The sequence below is a fragment of the Gymnoscopelus microlampas genome, assembly GCF_963454915.1.
Source record: "Gymnoscopelus microlampas genome assembly, chromosome: 3".
In the NCBI taxonomy this organism is placed as follows: Eukaryota; Metazoa; Chordata; class Actinopteri; order Myctophiformes; family Myctophidae; genus Gymnoscopelus; species Gymnoscopelus microlampas.
In genome coordinates this window covers 13,103,165-13,121,077 of record NC_139940.1, presented here as the reverse complement: position 1 = coordinate 13,121,077, position 17,913 = coordinate 13,103,165, and the positions used below count along the sequence as shown (strand labels likewise).

The window sequence follows — 17,913 nt, the reverse complement described above, 5'->3', positions numbered from 1 at the left end:
AAAAAATATCACAATACATTGTATTACTGGAGTACTGCACTACCTATATGCATGATGTCACCAGCACTGTTTTTAGAGGGAATGTTGAGGAAACGGGTTGACGTTGCTGAACACAAAGATAAATTTGGCTTTGGAAGAACTCACTGTTAGATATAAAATATACATTTTTAAATGATATTGAAGCCACTTCTATTTTCAGACTCTTATTCTTATACAATATATGCAGAACCACAGAGGGGATAGATGGGGCCATGAGTGATCTACCATTTCCTTTGGTACGCCCAAAATGGCTGCCATAAAACATTGGGTACTGTTTGGAATGTTCATCACAACTGCTACAGTATTTCATATACATAACTGTCCAAGGAAACAATGCTGCTGCTACTATAATACGTCAACTCACACAGTGTCACGTGAATAATTGTTCTCTGTGATAATATAGCATTATGCTCTATGACAGCCATGTTGTGAGCCAACCATCCCTTCTGCATTTCTGTGTGCAGAATGTTTAATCCCTACTGGCACTTCTATTCAAGTGCCCACCAGGTAAAATGCCCGGAGCTAAGAGGTGTGCTAAGCCCAAAGCTTAGCACACCTCTGTGCAGTCCAATAACATTAAGATGCCCACAAAGGCACAACAAAGAGGTGAACATCAGCCAGATGATTAAGGGAACAAATCATGTGGAGAACTCAGAAATACAAAACTGAGAAATAAAACACTGCATCTCTGACACACTGCAGAGCAAAAAAATCCACACTATTTGCATTTTGGGCGCCCAAAGCGGGGAATAAACAGCAGTTTTTGGAGCGTGACGTGTTAAACACATTGCCTGCTGGCTACATCCCCGCAAACCAGCTTTGCGAAATACCCCTCCTTTCACTGTTGCTGAGAAAGGCTTCTTAACCATTTAGAAACCAAGAAAACATGAAATGATTCATACTGTACAGTGTGGCATTATCCCGTTATTATTTCATCAGAGAATGAGCTCATCCGAGATATCATTTAAACGGAATAGCTACAGGAGAGAATCCCGGGTTGGGTTGAGTTTGGATCTGGCATGTCGGGCTGGTTGAATGTTGTGTGTTAAAGCTGCAAGCTGGAAATTATTTGAATGAATAAAACCTCATTTTAACCAATCTTGTCAATGCGATATAACTCACATCGGCAGTGGTTGGAGGTGGTCTCCCTACTCAATGTACCATAAACCCTGGTGTTGGGTAGGACACTTACTGTGACAAGTAGTACTGCCTGGACCTCATAAGCGCAATTATATCTCCCCATGCCATGTGGGGATTGCCTCTTTGATGAGCGTTAGAAATGTGGTCTCTCATACGGGAGACAAAAGTATCGGTATTGCAGCTTTAAGACTTGCTTTCCCCGTGAATTGGTCATAGCAGGTAGAAGCGATGGAGCAGGTTGGATTTAAGCTGGTCTGTACAGCTCGGGGGCAGTACAGAGGAGACGGAAACGAAAGCGCAGGGTTACAATGACAGAGCCATATAAAAGGTAGAGAGATTTACACTGCACAGAGGAGGGAAGGAGTGAAGGAGCAGCAGAGAGATGTGTTTTGGGGGGTTTAGGCCTCAGGGAAGCAGAGGAGTGCTCACGATGGCTGGATACCTGGGATCCCTGATATCATTTCACAGTCTGAAGAAGAAAATAAAACTGCACCAGGGGCGCTGCCGGCGGGCTGGCTGTTGATGTTCCTCCCCGTTGCAGAAAATGTTTATCAAATGGAGAAAACAGTCAACTCAGAGGTTCACAACGGGAATCCTGACAGACGGAGAAAGACAAGAAAGAGAGAGACACGTCTTATAGTATATGTGGAAGAGTTCCCATTTACAGTTTGCATTCATGCATTTCCTTGTGCTTTCCCGTTTTTTTTTCTTTTTCTTTAGTGTAAGTTGGCATGTATCAGTGTTGTATTTTTAAACTGACAGCGTTGCAGGAATGATACCGTCACGGTCATGCCAATGAAGCTCCTTGGAATTGGGTTGAAATGTGAAAGAGAGGGGGGGGGGGGGGGGGGAGAGAGACAAGGTGGGGGGTGCGCTAAAGCCAATGAATAGAAACAGGAGGAGGAGGAGGATGGCACTGGAGAGGAAGCAAGACACCAGCAGTACCGAAGTAGAGCAAAAGATGATAGACAGACGGAAAACAGGCAAAGAAAGAGGGACAGTGAAAGGAAGTGAGAAGCGGGGAGGGGAGGCGAGGCTTGGGGTGGTGGTGGTGGGGGAGCGAGAACATGGAGAAGAGGCGAGGTGGGCGAGCGGAAGGGAGGTGCCAAAAAAAGAGCAGGAAAAGTGGAGCAGACGATGAGAGACAAGAGACAGACACGGGAGGAGAGAGACACAGGACAGGAAGATTGGGGGAGAGGGGTGTTTTTAGGGTAAATATGACCACAATAAATGGAGAGAAATGTAGGAGGGGTGAGAGACACGGGGAGAGAGAGGGAAAGAGATGGAGAAGAATAGAAGTGAAACGAGAGTCTGAAAAGTAGGATGATATCGATCAGAGGAGAGAAACGAGGGGTGTGTGTGTGAAGGGGGGGGGGGGGGGCGGGGGGGGGTGGGGGGGTAATAGGAGGGTAGAAGTGGACAGGGATGTGGAGGCCCAGATAGGAGGAGAGAAGGGAGGAGAGGAGCAACAGGGGCCTGATACGCAGCTGAGGAGAAACTGTTGGGGAGGGGGAGAAGAGAGAAGAGAGGAAATGAGGAGAGGTGGAGTATAAAAGCCTATAATTATCCTGAGTGAGATTAACTTGAAATCCCCTCCCATATAAATACATCATTTCATGGATGGGACTCAGCAATGCCTTTCAACAAACAGCCCCCCTACCCCACCCTAGTGATGACTCATCCAGGGAGGAGTTTAAAAAAACACCGATCCACGACAGTCCCAATACAACAGTCCTAACCGTGGCCTCCTGTACTCCACAGAGAGTTACACTACTGTCCAATTATACTCCAGTCCACACATTGCCAGCACACAGGAGAGATGGAATGACTGGTTCACACTCACACACACGCACACACGCACATCTGCACTCACACACACACACACACACACGCGCACACGCACACACACAGCTAGCACAAGCGTGGTAGCTACAGGTAGCTAAACCTGGATCCAATAATGCAGAACCGGGCATACAGTACACGCTCATGCACGACCTCAATCCGATAGTGTGTGGAGTCCCATTCGTTCTCACTCTCTCTCTCGCTCTCTCTCTCTCTCTCTCTCTCTCTCACTTTCAATCACACACACACACACACACACACACTTGCACACCCACAGCCAGCCAAACTTGAATTGAATAGCACACAGAAATGCTTAATGTTCATTTTTTCTCACACATGCACATACATACTGTAGGCGTGCATGGACACACACATACTTAAAATAAATGTGCACAGGTATCCAAACTTAGATTTAATAGTGCAGAGAGTCACACACACTCACACACACACACACACACACACACACACACACACACACACACACACACACACACACACACACACACACACACACAGACAGACAGACGCACACACAAAATACCCTGGTGGCCCAAATTGAATTGATTTGTGCGCAGTATTAAATACACTCACACATGCACACATTGGCGTACGCGTGTGTGTGTGTGTGTGTGTGTGTGTGTGTACACTTTGCGGGGTGGCCGAGGCGTCTCATTACCGTACCTCTCTCTGTCGTTGTATGGGGGGCTACTGTGCAGTGTCTGCCGACTGTCCTCCGAAGCCAGAGAGCGAGGGAGGGCGAGGGAGAGGGGGGGCGCCACGCCACGGGAGAGCGGGGGCGGATGATGAGAACAGCTGCGATCGTAACTGGAAGAGAGAGATTGAAAGAATGAGAGGGAGCAAAGAAAGGAGGAACAGAGGGAGAGAGAGAGAGAGAGAGAGAGAGAAAGGGATGGATGGGTGGAGGAGAGTCCAAGCGACAGAAACAGAGATTGATTGATAGAAGGAGGGAGCAAGGCAGAGTAAAAAAGCATCAAGACAGAGCGAAGGGGAGAAGGGGGATGGATGGGGAGATGGATGAATGAGAGAGAGATCTAAAAAAAGAGGGGTGCTGAGTACAGAGAGAGAGGTCCAGGAGACTCTGAGAGAGAGAGAGAGTGACAGGGACAGAAAGAAAGGGGGACAGAGTCGGGGCACATCACAAGGGAGCGAGCCATAAGCTCCAGTCAATGCATTACTCTGCCACTGTATGAGAGTTAGAGCACTCATTGGACTCATTAAAGCACTGTCGGGGGTGGGGGTGGGGGGTGGGTGGAGAAATGAGAAGTCAAGAAAGACATAATAGCAGAGGAAGAGAAAGCGAGGGGAGACCGAGGGGAAAGGGTGGGTGTGAAGGAGAGTGTGTGTGTGCCTGTGGGGGGGGGTATTACAAGGGAAAGCTCGGAGAATGGAGGTGGATGTGTGTAGGGGGTGACAGAGACATACATGGCGGACATGAGGTGAAGTGGGAGGTTATTTTCTAGTTGTGGGAGAAAGAGTCGTGATAGTACAGCACCGGAGATCGTCAGGTAAATTATCTTAAGGAACGCTTGTATGCACACGACAAGAGGCACGCTGTGGGCAATAATGCTCTGCACACTATCACAAACGGCCCTCCACACACACACACAAACACTCTCTCTCTCTCTCTCTCTCTCTCTCTCTATCAGTCTTTTTTTCTCATCTTGTTCACATGCACACACAACGTAAACATACATAGACACGGTCGTATAAAGACACAGACAGCTAAACACAGCCACTCTCTCTGTCACTCTCATCTTGTTTACTTGCATTCACATTAGCGTAAGCATTCAGTACACAGACGCAGTCATACAAAGAGGCAGACAGATAAAGACACACACACATACACTAGGCACACTGATGATTGTAGAGCTTGGAAATCACAGAGCACATATGCTGCCTTTCTACAGTGTACTCATGGTGGACTGGACCGCGGCCAATTTCCACTATAGCCTATCATTTCAGTCCATCTGTACCACCCAATACCCTCCCATTCATTCCGCAGCACTCCCTAGATGTAACACATGGCGTTATTTACACATTTATGACACCCAGGCACATGCCAATCGATAGCTGCTACATGAGGAACTGCCAGCCGCCTCTGTCATTGAATTCCCTTATTCAATAATGCCTCATGGTTTCAATCACAGAAGCATTCACCAGCAGTAGGTTTCCACGGGTCCTTCACTGGACGGGGGTTAATGAAGTTGGCCCCAAAACATTCAGATCATATAGCCCTGAGGGGTGCTGTGACTGCCTGGGTAGTTGGCAGTCAGGAGACAACATTGTCCAAATGTGTAGTATAATGTGTAATATAATAATCTTGGACAGCTGCTGCAATAACAGGTCACAAATGGTCATTTCTCTGTTAAAGTTGGAGTGCCACAGGCCTATTTCCTCCTAAATAATGATCATTGGGTATAACTGTTAAATATCCTGAATAGTTTTTACATACGTTTTAAAAAGTTATATTTCTGTGGACCCAACCAACTTACAAATACTGGATTTAAAATGTTCCGCCCACTCACCAAAGCACTTCTCTCCCTATCCTATCCGTCTGTCTCCCTCGCCAAATGGAAAGCAATCTTTTTAAACACTTCTCCTATTAATTAAAAACTGCTTCACAAAAACAATGCTGGTGTAACTAATGCATTAGCTGCAAAATATCTTTTTACATGTGTGGATTACACAGATTATCAATAAGTCTCACATTCCACCCACATTCTCTTGACTTCGTTTTCTTACTGGGTTAACTGAAGAATAGGAAAATTGATGTGATATTATTGCAAGATGTACTGTAGTGTGTGTTTGTCCGACTACAGATATTGCTCTGCAGTATTTGGACAACACTCGAATCTTGTATCAAAAAACTAAAACAAATAGAAATGAATGTAGGCAAAGAAAATTGGGATGGATATTGGATAGGGGGCACCGTGCCCTTAAAGGAGTAGTTCACCCAAAACATTACTTATTTTCTATCAATTACACACCCCATGAAGCATTGAATTCATGGAGATTTTTTTGTCGCATTCCTAAGCCAATAATTTGATTACCCGCGGAAAGATGCTAATGTATCCGGTAGGAGACTCAAAGGAGACTCTTTGTGTCAAATTCTCTCTTTGTGAGACAAATTATTGCTCAGGAATGCGTCAAAAAAAAAAGAAATAACATGAATACAAGGCTTCAAGGGGTGTGTAATTGATAGATTTTTTTTTTTTTTTTGTGTGAACTATTTCACAAGTCCCCCCCCCCCCCATATCACAAGTCGTTTTCACTTTTTTTTCGATGTGCACACTGCATAATTTTATTGAGGCATCTGAACAGCGCCATGTATCGTTTCTGGCTCGGCAGTATCACAAGATTTGGTTGTCAGTCTGTCAATGATCGACAGTATTGTGATATTTTGGCACGTTCAGAAGCATACTTTAGGCTGTTTAGGTACCTCTATAAAATAATTACACAGTGTACACATCGAAAAGCAACACAGCAGAAAACAATGTGTTTTCTGCTTTTATTTCCCTGGACCGAGTATTTAACAAAGGTCTCAATCGTTCAGAAATAGCTTTTGTTCATAAGCTGGTCCACCTGGCTCTCAATTGACTCCAATGTATTCCACAGCTGCAGTTTGCCTCCAAGTGAGACGAATCTGCCGGCTGGAATTGCCAGATAGTGAAAATGACGTATATGACCATACCTTCTTTTCAATGACCTTGCACTGTGTGAGGAAGTTAAATTATTGGTTGGTCACCTGTTTGACCTCTGCAGTGCTGGCAATCCTGTTGATTGGGAAGGTGCCAAGCACTGTAGAGCAGTGGTTCTCAAACTTTTTCATGTCAAGGACCCCCAAATTGACACTTATTAGCCCGTGGACCCCCATTTGAAAAGATAAGCCAGGGACCCCCATAAGAGAAGATTTTTACGGCTCTAGCCATACATTTTTTTTATTTCAAGGACCCCCAGTTTGACATGCATTAGGCTACGGACCCCTATTTAATGGCATTTCTGTCCCTAGGACCCCAATTTATATTGTAAAATCAATGTTAATTTAACTCTGTTCCAGGGGGTCCCCAGCTAAATGATGGATAGGAAAGAAATGGACCCTAACGGGTCCATTTGGTTCCATTTGTACACTCTCAGAGTTACAGACCCATAAGGGTCCATTTGGTTCCTATCCATCATTTACCTGGGGACCCCCTGGAACCCCCTCAAGTTACCTTGGGGGTCCCCGGACCCCACTTTGAGAACCAATGCTGTAGAGGAGGAGGGGTGTTTCTTCTTGTTATTTTGCATTTTGTATGTGTTTGGCACCTGAAAATGGTATGTATTGAAAATTATTTGGAAAAACATTGTATTTGTAGATCAACTCATGGGCCTTGGTTTGCCTTTGTTTTTGAGTTAATTGATACAAATTACTAATCATAGTGCTTGGTTTGTCCCACCTGCTTAAAATGGAGGTTGCAGGTGAGAGGAGTTCAGTTAGGCGTGGGCCTCGTAAGGAACAGCACCAGGGAAGAGCGGCTAAGGCCTTTCTGGAAGGTTTTATAGCCCGTCACAGTTCCTTATGTCTTGGTTTGTTGTTTTTCCTTAGTTTAGCCGTCAAGGGTTTATTTCCGATTTTTGGGAACTTTGCTTTTGGTCTTATTATTTATTTGTGTAAATTGTTTTGACGGCTTGCACTGTTAATAATCCTGCACGGGATGTTTTGGAGGTAAATACTGAAAATTGTATTTGTGGACCTGTCTACTTTTTGGATCCTTGAGCAACCTTTACACAGCCCCTCTCTCCCTTATTTTTCTGGGGAATATATACAATCAAATGTTCAATAAAACCTCCATATCGCCCTGAGCCGAACAACCATTATGGGCGGCATCGGGGACCACAGACAGAGAGAAGAGGGCTTATCGCACAGCTCGCCGGCAAGCTGCCCTGGGGAGTATCGCTCGATCTAGCAGGAACCGACAGACTGCCAGTGGTAGGGAGATAGATAGGAAAAAGTAGCGAGGGGGGCTGGGGGGATTGTAAATAAACGACAATGGAGAGAAACAGCCACGATGATGCATGAATAAATAGTCAACTAATAGAACGCCAAATAAAGGAATGGATTGTAGGGATGTGGGGGGGGGGGGGGGGGGGGCATGGGGGGCTGACAAAACTCCAATTCCATGAGTCAGTATAAGAAGAAATAGCGAGAGTTAGGCGAGAGGAGAGTAGATGGATTGTGTGCCAGTAGAGATAATGTGGACAGTGCGCGAGTTCGAACAAAACCGAAATTAAGAGAGAGGCAGCAGAATGAGCTAGACCGAAGGAGACACTATGAAAAGGGGGACAGGAAGGAGGCCAAATTATACAGGGAGTCAGGGGATGAGAAAGAGAATTGTAGTTCAAGAGAAGGCGGGTAAGATGAGGAGATAGGAGAACCGGAGGGAGGTAGAATAAGAGGATAAAGGGAGGGCAAGAGATGATTAGGGGATGGGGGAGAAAGAATGTTGGATGGGAATTGTGTGACTGAGTCAGTGAAGTCCCCGCAGCCTAGAGAGAGAAAGAAAGACAGACAGGGAGAGCGCAAGACTGATTAGGGGCAATGGGAGAGAGAGAGAGAGATGAGCGAAAGAGAGTGAGTCCCCACGGTCAAATAAACAAGGTGGTTATTGGTTTGATCAGCAAAGCGTGGGAGCGCTCCACTACATCACACAGACCCCCCTCCATTTGTAGCTAATGGCTGTGCATGTGCGCCAAAGCACGTCGCACAAGCCAGGACATATGACATAATGTAACAACGCTATGAGAGCTCGCAACTCCTTGCCGTTTACATGCTCCAGGAGGTTTAATGGCTGGGACGCTATTAGTGCACATTAATGCTGCTGCTGCCGCTTGTGTTAAAGGAACATTTTATACTCACGCACATACACACACGCAAAAACACATCACACGTACACCCAGATGATTTACTCTGCGGCCTGCCGCCACAAATATAAACAGACTTGCGTGGCGAGCTAATGAGAGATAATAGTTTGCAATTGTTCTCCCAGTGATATCATTTAGGATGACATTTATTGAATGTAGAGTTAATTAGAACTCTGTGAAATAATGAAAATAGAAAGAAGGAGCATGCCCTAAAGCCTCAAAGGGATGCTGCCGGGTTATAGGTTGCAAATTACTAGCTCTGTGACATGGCTTTCTATGAAGTCAAGTCAATTTTATTTACATAGCGCCAAATCACAACAAAAGTTCTCTCATTACACTTTAAGTAAAGAGCAGGTGAGGACCATACTCATTAATTTGGACGGGGCTTCCTCGCAAAAGAGATCTTGCATCTCAATGGAATTGTCTTCTGCATAAATAAAGGTTAAATAAAAATGAATAATTTACGGAGTCTCCCAAATTCTCCCATGAGCAAGTGCTTGGACACGGCGGCAAGAGAAAACTACCCTTTAACAGGAAGAAACCTCGAAACAGAACCTCGTGCTAGTTGGACGGCCAACTATATACTGCAGTGAAAATCTCTCAGGAGGGAATAAATGATGTTGAAGACTGGGCTAAATGTACGGTTCAGGCGACGAACAGATGAAACGCAACCTTTAAGCTGCTCTCACAGATTTGTGTTGTTGTGGTCGTCTACTCTTTGTATACTTCCTGATGTTGATGGTTTATTCGTGGTGATCCAAATGGTGCTGAAATGACTCAGTGTCTGCTGTGACTTTGAGGCTTTTGTTAAGAAAGTCATTGTTGAGGCAGTTACTCTGCTAACACTTTTTGGGTGAATATTTTATTATCTCCGCTGTGAGATAAGCAGAAATAACGAAGACACACACAGAGACAGACACACACACGCACGTGCACGCACACACACACTTCCTTTAGCCTTGAAGGGAAATGCAAATGATTCTCAAATGATTCTTATGCTTACTGAAATGTCCTCAAGGTGTAGCGTTTCAAGAAGATTGTAATTCATTTTGAAACCAAAAGGTATAGTGCTAGAGTAGCATACCATGCATAAATAACTGAGAACAATGTACCGTCTTTTCTACAAGTGGAACCGCCATTCATGCTTTATTTTCATGGATGCATACATTCTCCTCTTTAGCCATAACCCTGTTTGACTTGTACAGAGAGAGATGTACCGTACTACACTTTAAATTAGTGTTCATTTAAATTTGTTTTGGAGGGGACAGGAGTCTATACAGCCCTTCCTGGGTTGGTAGCCACTAACTTTAAAGGAAGGTTGGGTTGGTAGCCATTAGTCTGTAGAGTAAATTAAATTAAAAATCCTATATTCAAATTGGCTTCTGGGAGGACCGGCCAGCCGGTGGACCATGGCCACGTCACTCTGACTCAGACATAACAAATAAGAAACCTGATATGCCCATATATAGGCATGTCACTATGACTCGGATAGGCATAGTGCCTAAATAGGCAATAGGCAGATGGAGATCCGGTTATCCAGAGCCACAGATCCGATCATGTGCAAATATGGGACCGAACAACTTCAAACTCGCCGCACGCATTAGCAAGGATTCGCGGGAGGGCGGTGCCCGCCGCTGAGTTGTTCGGATATGTGGTTGTCCAATGCTACCGATTCGACTGATATGTCCAAATATGGCCATATATGGATATCCAGTTGTCCGGAACCGCCGATCCAACCAATATGCCCATATATGGGCATGCCAATATACAGGATCGGGTCCTGGGTACGACGTTAAACTGCATCCAATCTGGAGAGGGATGGGCGCCGCCAGGATTAATTGCCCAAGACACACCACATGCATGCACGTGCACACATAGACATCAAAGGGGGCTTGAGCCCCTGCCCTTTTGTCTGTCGGTAAAAAGTGCCCTTGTCTCCTCTGACTGTAAACTGTAGAAACCCCTGCGCCCGTTGGCCTCGCACCTGCAGTAAAGCTTACTTAATTGAGCCCCGTGCCATGCAGTGCTCGCGCAGAATTATAGTTGATTTACAAGCTCACAACGCGTCGCAACGCCAGGCATTGTGAGCTTGTAGATCGGCTATTTTTTGGGTGCGCGATACCGCCCGGCAAACGAAGTCTATTATACACAATCGAAACCTAAATGAGTGCACAACTGAACGCAGTGAATGCACGCAGAACACGGACCAATTGTTTGAGACAGATTAGGTATGTATGGACAAAAAATAATAATATATATAGCTGTTAATTTGAAATTACTTGTCAAGCAGGAGCCTATATATATCTCTCTCTACCTCTCTCTCTCTCGCTCTCGCTCTCTCTCTCTCTGTGTCAGCACAGCAGCAGTGGTGGGAAAAGTACTCAATTTCTTTACTTAAGTAAAAGTACTCATTATACAGAAGAATAAGTGGCGTCGTTAGGCGGGGGCTTCGGTGGCTATAGCCACCAATGTTTTATCCAAAGCCACCAAAAAACATTATTAAAAAAAGTTTTTTTAATTTTTTTTTATTATATATCTATAACCCTAACCTAACCCTACCCCTAACCCTAAAACCGAAATAAAGTAACAAAAAACGGGTAAAAAAGTACCCGAATCCGACGAATATCCGCAAAATTTCGCGCGCGCTTCGCGCGCACAGGGGGACGCATGCATGCGCGCTGCGCGCGCGTGCATTTGTCCGTGCATGTGCCCTTTTGAAATTCCAGCCCCTGCCTCTCCAAATCTCTCTGCACGTCTCTGTGCACATGATGACAACTTTGAGGTGGTACGGACACATCACCAGATCCTCAGGCCTTGCAAAGACCATCCTGCAAGGCACCGTACAAGGTGGCAGGAGACGAGGGAGACAGAAGAAAAGATGGGAAGATAACATCGGAGAATGGACTCACTTGAAACTCAGTGAGGCAATGAGAGCTGCCGAGGACAGAGAGCAGTGGTGGAAAAAGTACTCAGATATTTTACTTAAGTAAAAGTATCAATACTGCAATATAGAAGTACTCCGTTACAAGTAAAAGTCCGGAATTCAAAATGTACTTGAGTAAAAGTACAAAAGTATTGGTATCAAAATGTACTTAAAGTACCATAAGTAAAAGTACTAAAATGTTTGAAAGTAGCAGCAACGCGTCGCATGGCGACGCGTTGTGAGCTTTTAGATCGGCTATTTTCAAATAGCTAATGTATAAAATAGGGCTAAAGTGGTTAATGTATGTTTTATAATGTAATAACTTATATCTGCAAAGTAACTAAAGTTTTCAAATAATTGTAGTGGAGTAAAAGTACAATATTTGCCTCTGAGATGTAGTGGAGTAGAAGTAAAAGTACTGAAAATTGAAAATACTCCAGTAAAGTAAAAGTACTTACAAATTGTACTTAAGTACACTACTTGAGTAAATGTACTTAGTTACTTTACACCACTGACAGAGAGGGATGGAGAGAGCTGGTCAACGAATCGTCTGTGGTGCCCCAACGACCCTCCGGGGTTATGGGATAGGTGAAAGGTGAATATACAGGGTATAGGCATATACTAATGACATCAGGGATCTCCATGTATGGGCATAAAAGGGACACAGGTAGACTCACAACTCAGACATATTGGTCGGATCGGCGGTGCGAACTCTAGATGTGAGGGTCGCGTAGTGGCCCGAATCTCTAGTAAAGTAAATGAGGTTCATAGCCAAGAGTAAAGAGGGGTTGGTACCCACTAACTTATAGAGGAAGGTGGGCTTGGTAGCCACTAGCCTATACAGTAAATGGGGGTTAGTAGGCTATAGATTAAAGAGGGGTTGGTTGGTAGCCACGAGCCACAGCGGGGTTGGTAGCCTATAGTGAAAAGAGGGGTCTGTTGCCAGCTTGCCACTAGCCTAGAGGAACGAGTGGTTGGTAGCGTAACGGACAGAACTCTAGATGTGAATGTATGTAGAGGAAAAAGGGGATGGTAGCCACTAGCTTATAGATGAAAGAGGGGATGGTACCCACAAGCTTATAGATGAAAGAGGGGATGGTAGCCTCTAGCCTATAATGGAACAATGTGTTTGTACTGTAGGATATAGAGAGAAGAGGTGAGAAGATGAGTTTGTAAGGTTCTATAGATCAGGGGTGCACAAACCTTTTCAACAATCGCAGAGAGATATTGATCTGTGCTTGTCACGACCAACCCAGTGTAGTAATTATTCATGATAATGAATTGACCATTAATTGTACGACTGCTGACTACAGAATGTTTTTAATAATTCAGCGCTAAAGCTAGGGATAAAGCATTTGTGCACTCAAAAAAGCCAAAGTGAGAGTTTTTTCCCCCCCCAGTGCACAGTAATAAGGTCATCTTCCGGTAACATTTTTCAAGGCACTGTCACACTAATGCCTGCTCTTAGAAGTACACATGTAACAATAAACAACATCATAAGATTATCAGCTAATTCAGTTTAAAAAATGTGAAATTACTTAATGTTTAAAAGTGCACATTTAATTATTTATTTATATATTTATTATATTTTTATATATATATTTTATATATTTTTTTTCATTACTTCATTTCATTAATTGGGCACAATTCTGCAACAACCAACCCCAGTTTGGCTCCTGACCCACAGTGTGTGCACCACACTCCCCACTGCGGTTCAGAGTCTATTCAGGAAGTGTTTCCTACCAGAGTTTAGCTGTTATGATGACTGCAGTCAGGATGAGCAGTGAGGAGATGGTCACTGTGACGTAGAACTGAGGGTCAACTGCAAGACACACACACACACACACACACACACACACACACACACACACACACACACACACACACACACACACACACACACACACACACACACACACACACACACACACACACACACACACACACACACACACACACACGGTTATCTTCGATTGTGACCATAAGAAAGTAATCAATATAGCAAACCGCAAACTGTAAAATTTTAAAGACAAAATCAAGCCTCCAACACTGATACTGTAACTCCACTCGAATTACATCATCCAATGCCCATTATCTCTGTGTGCAACGCGCGTGCACACAAAATTATTAATACCACACCGTGGCCAGCTACTGTGTCCTAAACAAATGAGTAGTCATTAAAGTGAATTAAACATGAAATTAAAAGTGGGAATTGAAATATAGAGCACCGATCCAATGTCATCATCCATTGTTTCCCTGCACATTAAAATCCTCAGTGTGAATTCAACGCTGAGCGTGTAAAAGTGGACCCACATGGACCCTTACAGGACCCACTGATTCTCACGACTGATGAGAATTTTATTAAGCCTTCATCTGACACAGCAGACATGGGGGGTCTTCAATCTCTCTCCCTGGTGACAAGCTCCCCAGAGGACTTCTGGTGTCTGTGTGTGAGAGTGTATTCACGTGCCCATTAACCACATCATTTCCCTATCTGTGTCTGTTCTGGGCATGTCATATTGTCATGATCTACAAGCTCACAACCCATCGCATTGCGATGAGCTTGTAAATTGGCTATTTTTGGCCAAGAGATTTGGTTCAGAGGAAAGAAGGAGGGGACCAAGTATAGACCCCTGGGGGACTCCCGGTTAACTTAGCATACAGGGTTTAAGTGGTTAATGTGTCCGTGTCCAACGGTGGCATAGTTAAGCTCTCCCTTTCCACACCCACATTGCAGGTAGGTCGGTTCTAGGATTTGAATCCCAGCAAAGCCGTGCCTGTCCATTCACTGTCCTCCGTATCGACTTTCTGTTCACCTGCCTCAATAAAAAAAGAAGAAGCAGCGGAATTGGGCTGCCCACTCTCAATTAAGAAAAACTAAATCATTTAATGTGTCCATCGATGGTGAATAGGTTACAGCCCTCTGTCTCCGAATTGATCCTATGCCGTTGCTGCCATGGGATCAAAACCTGCCAGTGGCTTCTTTGTCTCCTGTGCTTCCAAATGTGCTGTCTCACTCTCACGCTCTACTTTCCAAACTGTGAATCTAAACAAGGAAAAAAACAAATGTTTATTCATAATGCTGCCAACTGTCAGTCATTGAGTGGTAAAGTCCTCCACAGCTGGAGGCTGGGATTTAGGATTGAATCCTGCCAGCAGTTGTTTTCCCTTGTGTGCCATCATGTGCCTCCCGCTTAATAAGGTGTCTAAATAAAGACTCAAACACAACATCGGGGGACTGGTCTTCAGTCGTTTTATGAAGAAAAGTAAATCCATACATTTGCGCATTGTCGGTTGTCCGTCAAACACATGGTTTGACAAACCCCACAGGTACGGCTGACTTCAGTCAGTGCCCTCCTTATGCTGTATCCTCGTTATTCAACATCGCCAACTTAGTAGTTTGTCTACTAAGTATAGAAACAACCCATCTCCTTTTGACAAGTGTGGCATCCATGTGGATCTTGGACATCATGTGGTCATGACGTCTATGACTACATATTTTGGCGTGGTTTCAGCCTGATCCGACCTCCATTGACTTCCATTATTATCATAAAATTAATTTAAGTTAAATATTGCAAAAAATATATAAAACGTGTGAAAAAGAGTTACTTCCATCGGCACTGATCATTCCAGCGGTTTGCAAGATTATCCCCGAGACAGGCAGACAGACCCATTTATAGACAGATCGCCTCCTATAAAGAGCCAGCTATAAAAATCCATTCAAGTGCTCATGGCTGCAAGTCCTTCGTCTCTGTAGGCAGCTGGGATGACTACATGTCCTTCCTTCCTTCTTTCCTTTCTCCTGTGACCTTGTCTTTACCGTCTCCGCCTGACTGTCTGCTTTCTAGACTGTCTTCATAAAGAAGAAAAATACAACAGAACACAAGTGCACCACCTGCTCCCTCGTTATCCATAAATAACTCCATTCATTTAGCGCCCACCTTCCTCTGGCTCTCTCTCCTCCGCCCCCGTCCCTCCGTCCTTCCCTCCGTCCAGGTCTCTGGCCTCCACTATGGGCTCTACGTGTTGGGGCTGGGTGGCCCCCGGCGCTCCCTCGGGGTACAGCCAGGCCTCAGCTGCGCCGGTGGACGCCTGCTGGGTCCCTCCTCCGCCGCCGCGCAGGTGCGGGTGCCGTTCGGTTTCCTGGCTGGACAGGAAGTGATGCGTCTCGTCCTCCAGCATCTGCGTGGGCCCCCACACCACGGCCCAGAGCGGCGTGGGCGTGGCCTGAGCCGCGGCCGTCTGCTCCGGGGTCGCGGGGGCCCCGGTGCCTCCCGCCGACACCTGCCCCTCGCCCTGCCTCCCGTCGCTGTCGTCACGGTTACAGGTGGAGGGCCGTGTCACCAGGGCAACCAGGAGGAGAGGGAGGAGGCAGCCAAGGGCGGTGAGTCGAGTGACAGGAGAGAGAGAGCTGGAGAAGAGAGATAGAGACACACACATTCAAGAGAGAGAGGAGAGAGGAAAAAGGACGGGAAGAGAGGTACAGGAAAGGAAGGTGAGAGACGAGTGGAAAGGAAGGGCAGGAAATTGAGATGGAAGGAGAGAGTGATAAGGGAGGAGACGGAGACAGGTGGAGGGCAGCGATCAGGGAGGGACACAGGTGGGAAAGAGAGGTGAGACAGGTATCGGTATGTAAAGGATGGATAGGGAGGAGAGAGGGACAGAGGTGCAAGAAGGGCAGAGACAAAGTTAACAGTAAGACATGCATTGCCTTTTCTCTCTCTCTCTTTCTCAATCTCTCTATCTATCTCACTCCATCTATCTCTAAACTCAGTATGGCCCAGAAAGCTCACCAACTGACCCATGTGTCAGCAAATCAGTCCCAATGCCATTCTGTGTGGCAGCCTCCCATATATTCCTCTCACCTCCGATTCCATCCATCTTACCATCTCTCCATCGCTTCCCTCTGTTCACTGAGCATCCACACCTCCGATCATCTCGCTCTCTCTCCCTCCCTCTGGAAGAAAGGACACTGAGGGGGGTGGGGGGGTGATAGACAGAGATAAAGAGTTAGCAATGGAGAAGTGGACAAAAGAGAGATGTAGAGGACAGAAAGAGAGGCTGAGGGTGGAGGGAGAGGGAGAAAGAGAGAGAGAGAGGGAAATGGGGGTTGGTTCTAGCCTTTTATACTGGCAGATAAAGAAAATGTAAACATTGTTGGCAGCGATGCTATTGGCAGATTTACCCCCCCCCACCTTTCCCTCCCTCTCTCTCTCTGTCTCTCTGTCTCACTGTTTCTCTCACTCTCTCTATCACCCACCTTTTTTCACATAGACAAACACACACATACCGCTGCAGGCATGGGGATTTTATGGTCAATTACACACCACATGGTTATACAGAACTACACACATCTGGCATGCGTGTACACACACACACACACACACACACACACACACACAGCAGAGGAGCACACTTTCTCGCTTTTTCTCAAACAAACACATAGAGGCACACTTTTTCCTCGCACACACAAACACCAAAACACTGGGGTAAAAGCGCTCTCATCTCTCTCCGACACATGTTTAACACACACACGCACACGCACACGCACGCACACACACACACACACACACACACACACACACGCACACACAGTACACCTGTGTATAAGACATTAATCATCATTGTAAGCGTCATGCACAGAACCAATAGTCCACTCTAAATGCCACTTGCGGCAGGGTAAAAGCAACTTCCAATGTACAAGTGCAGACAAAATGCCACAGAAATGTCACTTTGCCACACAGAGACACACAACGAAGCAGGCACAGACACAGGAGTGCGCGCACACACACAGACACAGACAAATATGAGTTCTTATGCCTACCTCTGGCTGAGGAGAGAGGGAATGAAAGAGGGAGATAGAGAGAAAAGGGGAGATATAGAGAGAGCGCGAGTGGGAAAAAAGCATTGGTTGCCTTAGCGACTGAGACATGTAGAGAGAGTCAGAGAGAGTAAGAGCGAGAGGAAAAGGGAGAGGAGGAGAGAGAAGGGAGGGGGTGGTGGGGAGGGCAAGAGACTGTAGGAAAGAGATTTAAATGCTAATTATG

General features: G+C 45.6%; 1 protein-coding gene across 1 annotated transcript; it reads right to left on the bottom strand.

Moving 5' to 3' along the window:
* Nucleotides 1-1,343: 1,343 nt before the first annotated feature.
* On the bottom strand, nt 1,344-17,803 carry pianp (PILR alpha associated neural protein). Its single transcript, XM_084053100.1, has 6 exons — nt 17,691-17,803; nt 16,753-16,838; nt 15,808-16,277; nt 13,610-13,688; nt 3,703-3,846; nt 1,344-1,774 (listed from the first exon to the last, which is right to left on the bottom strand). Exons 2-6 carry the CDS (start codon nt 16,785-16,787, stop codon nt 1,753-1,755), a joined length of 750 nt encoding a protein of 249 aa, XP_083909226.1. The 5' UTR covers nt 16,788-16,838; nt 17,691-17,803; the 3' UTR covers nt 1,344-1,752.
* Nucleotides 17,804-17,913: the final 110 nt, after the last annotated feature.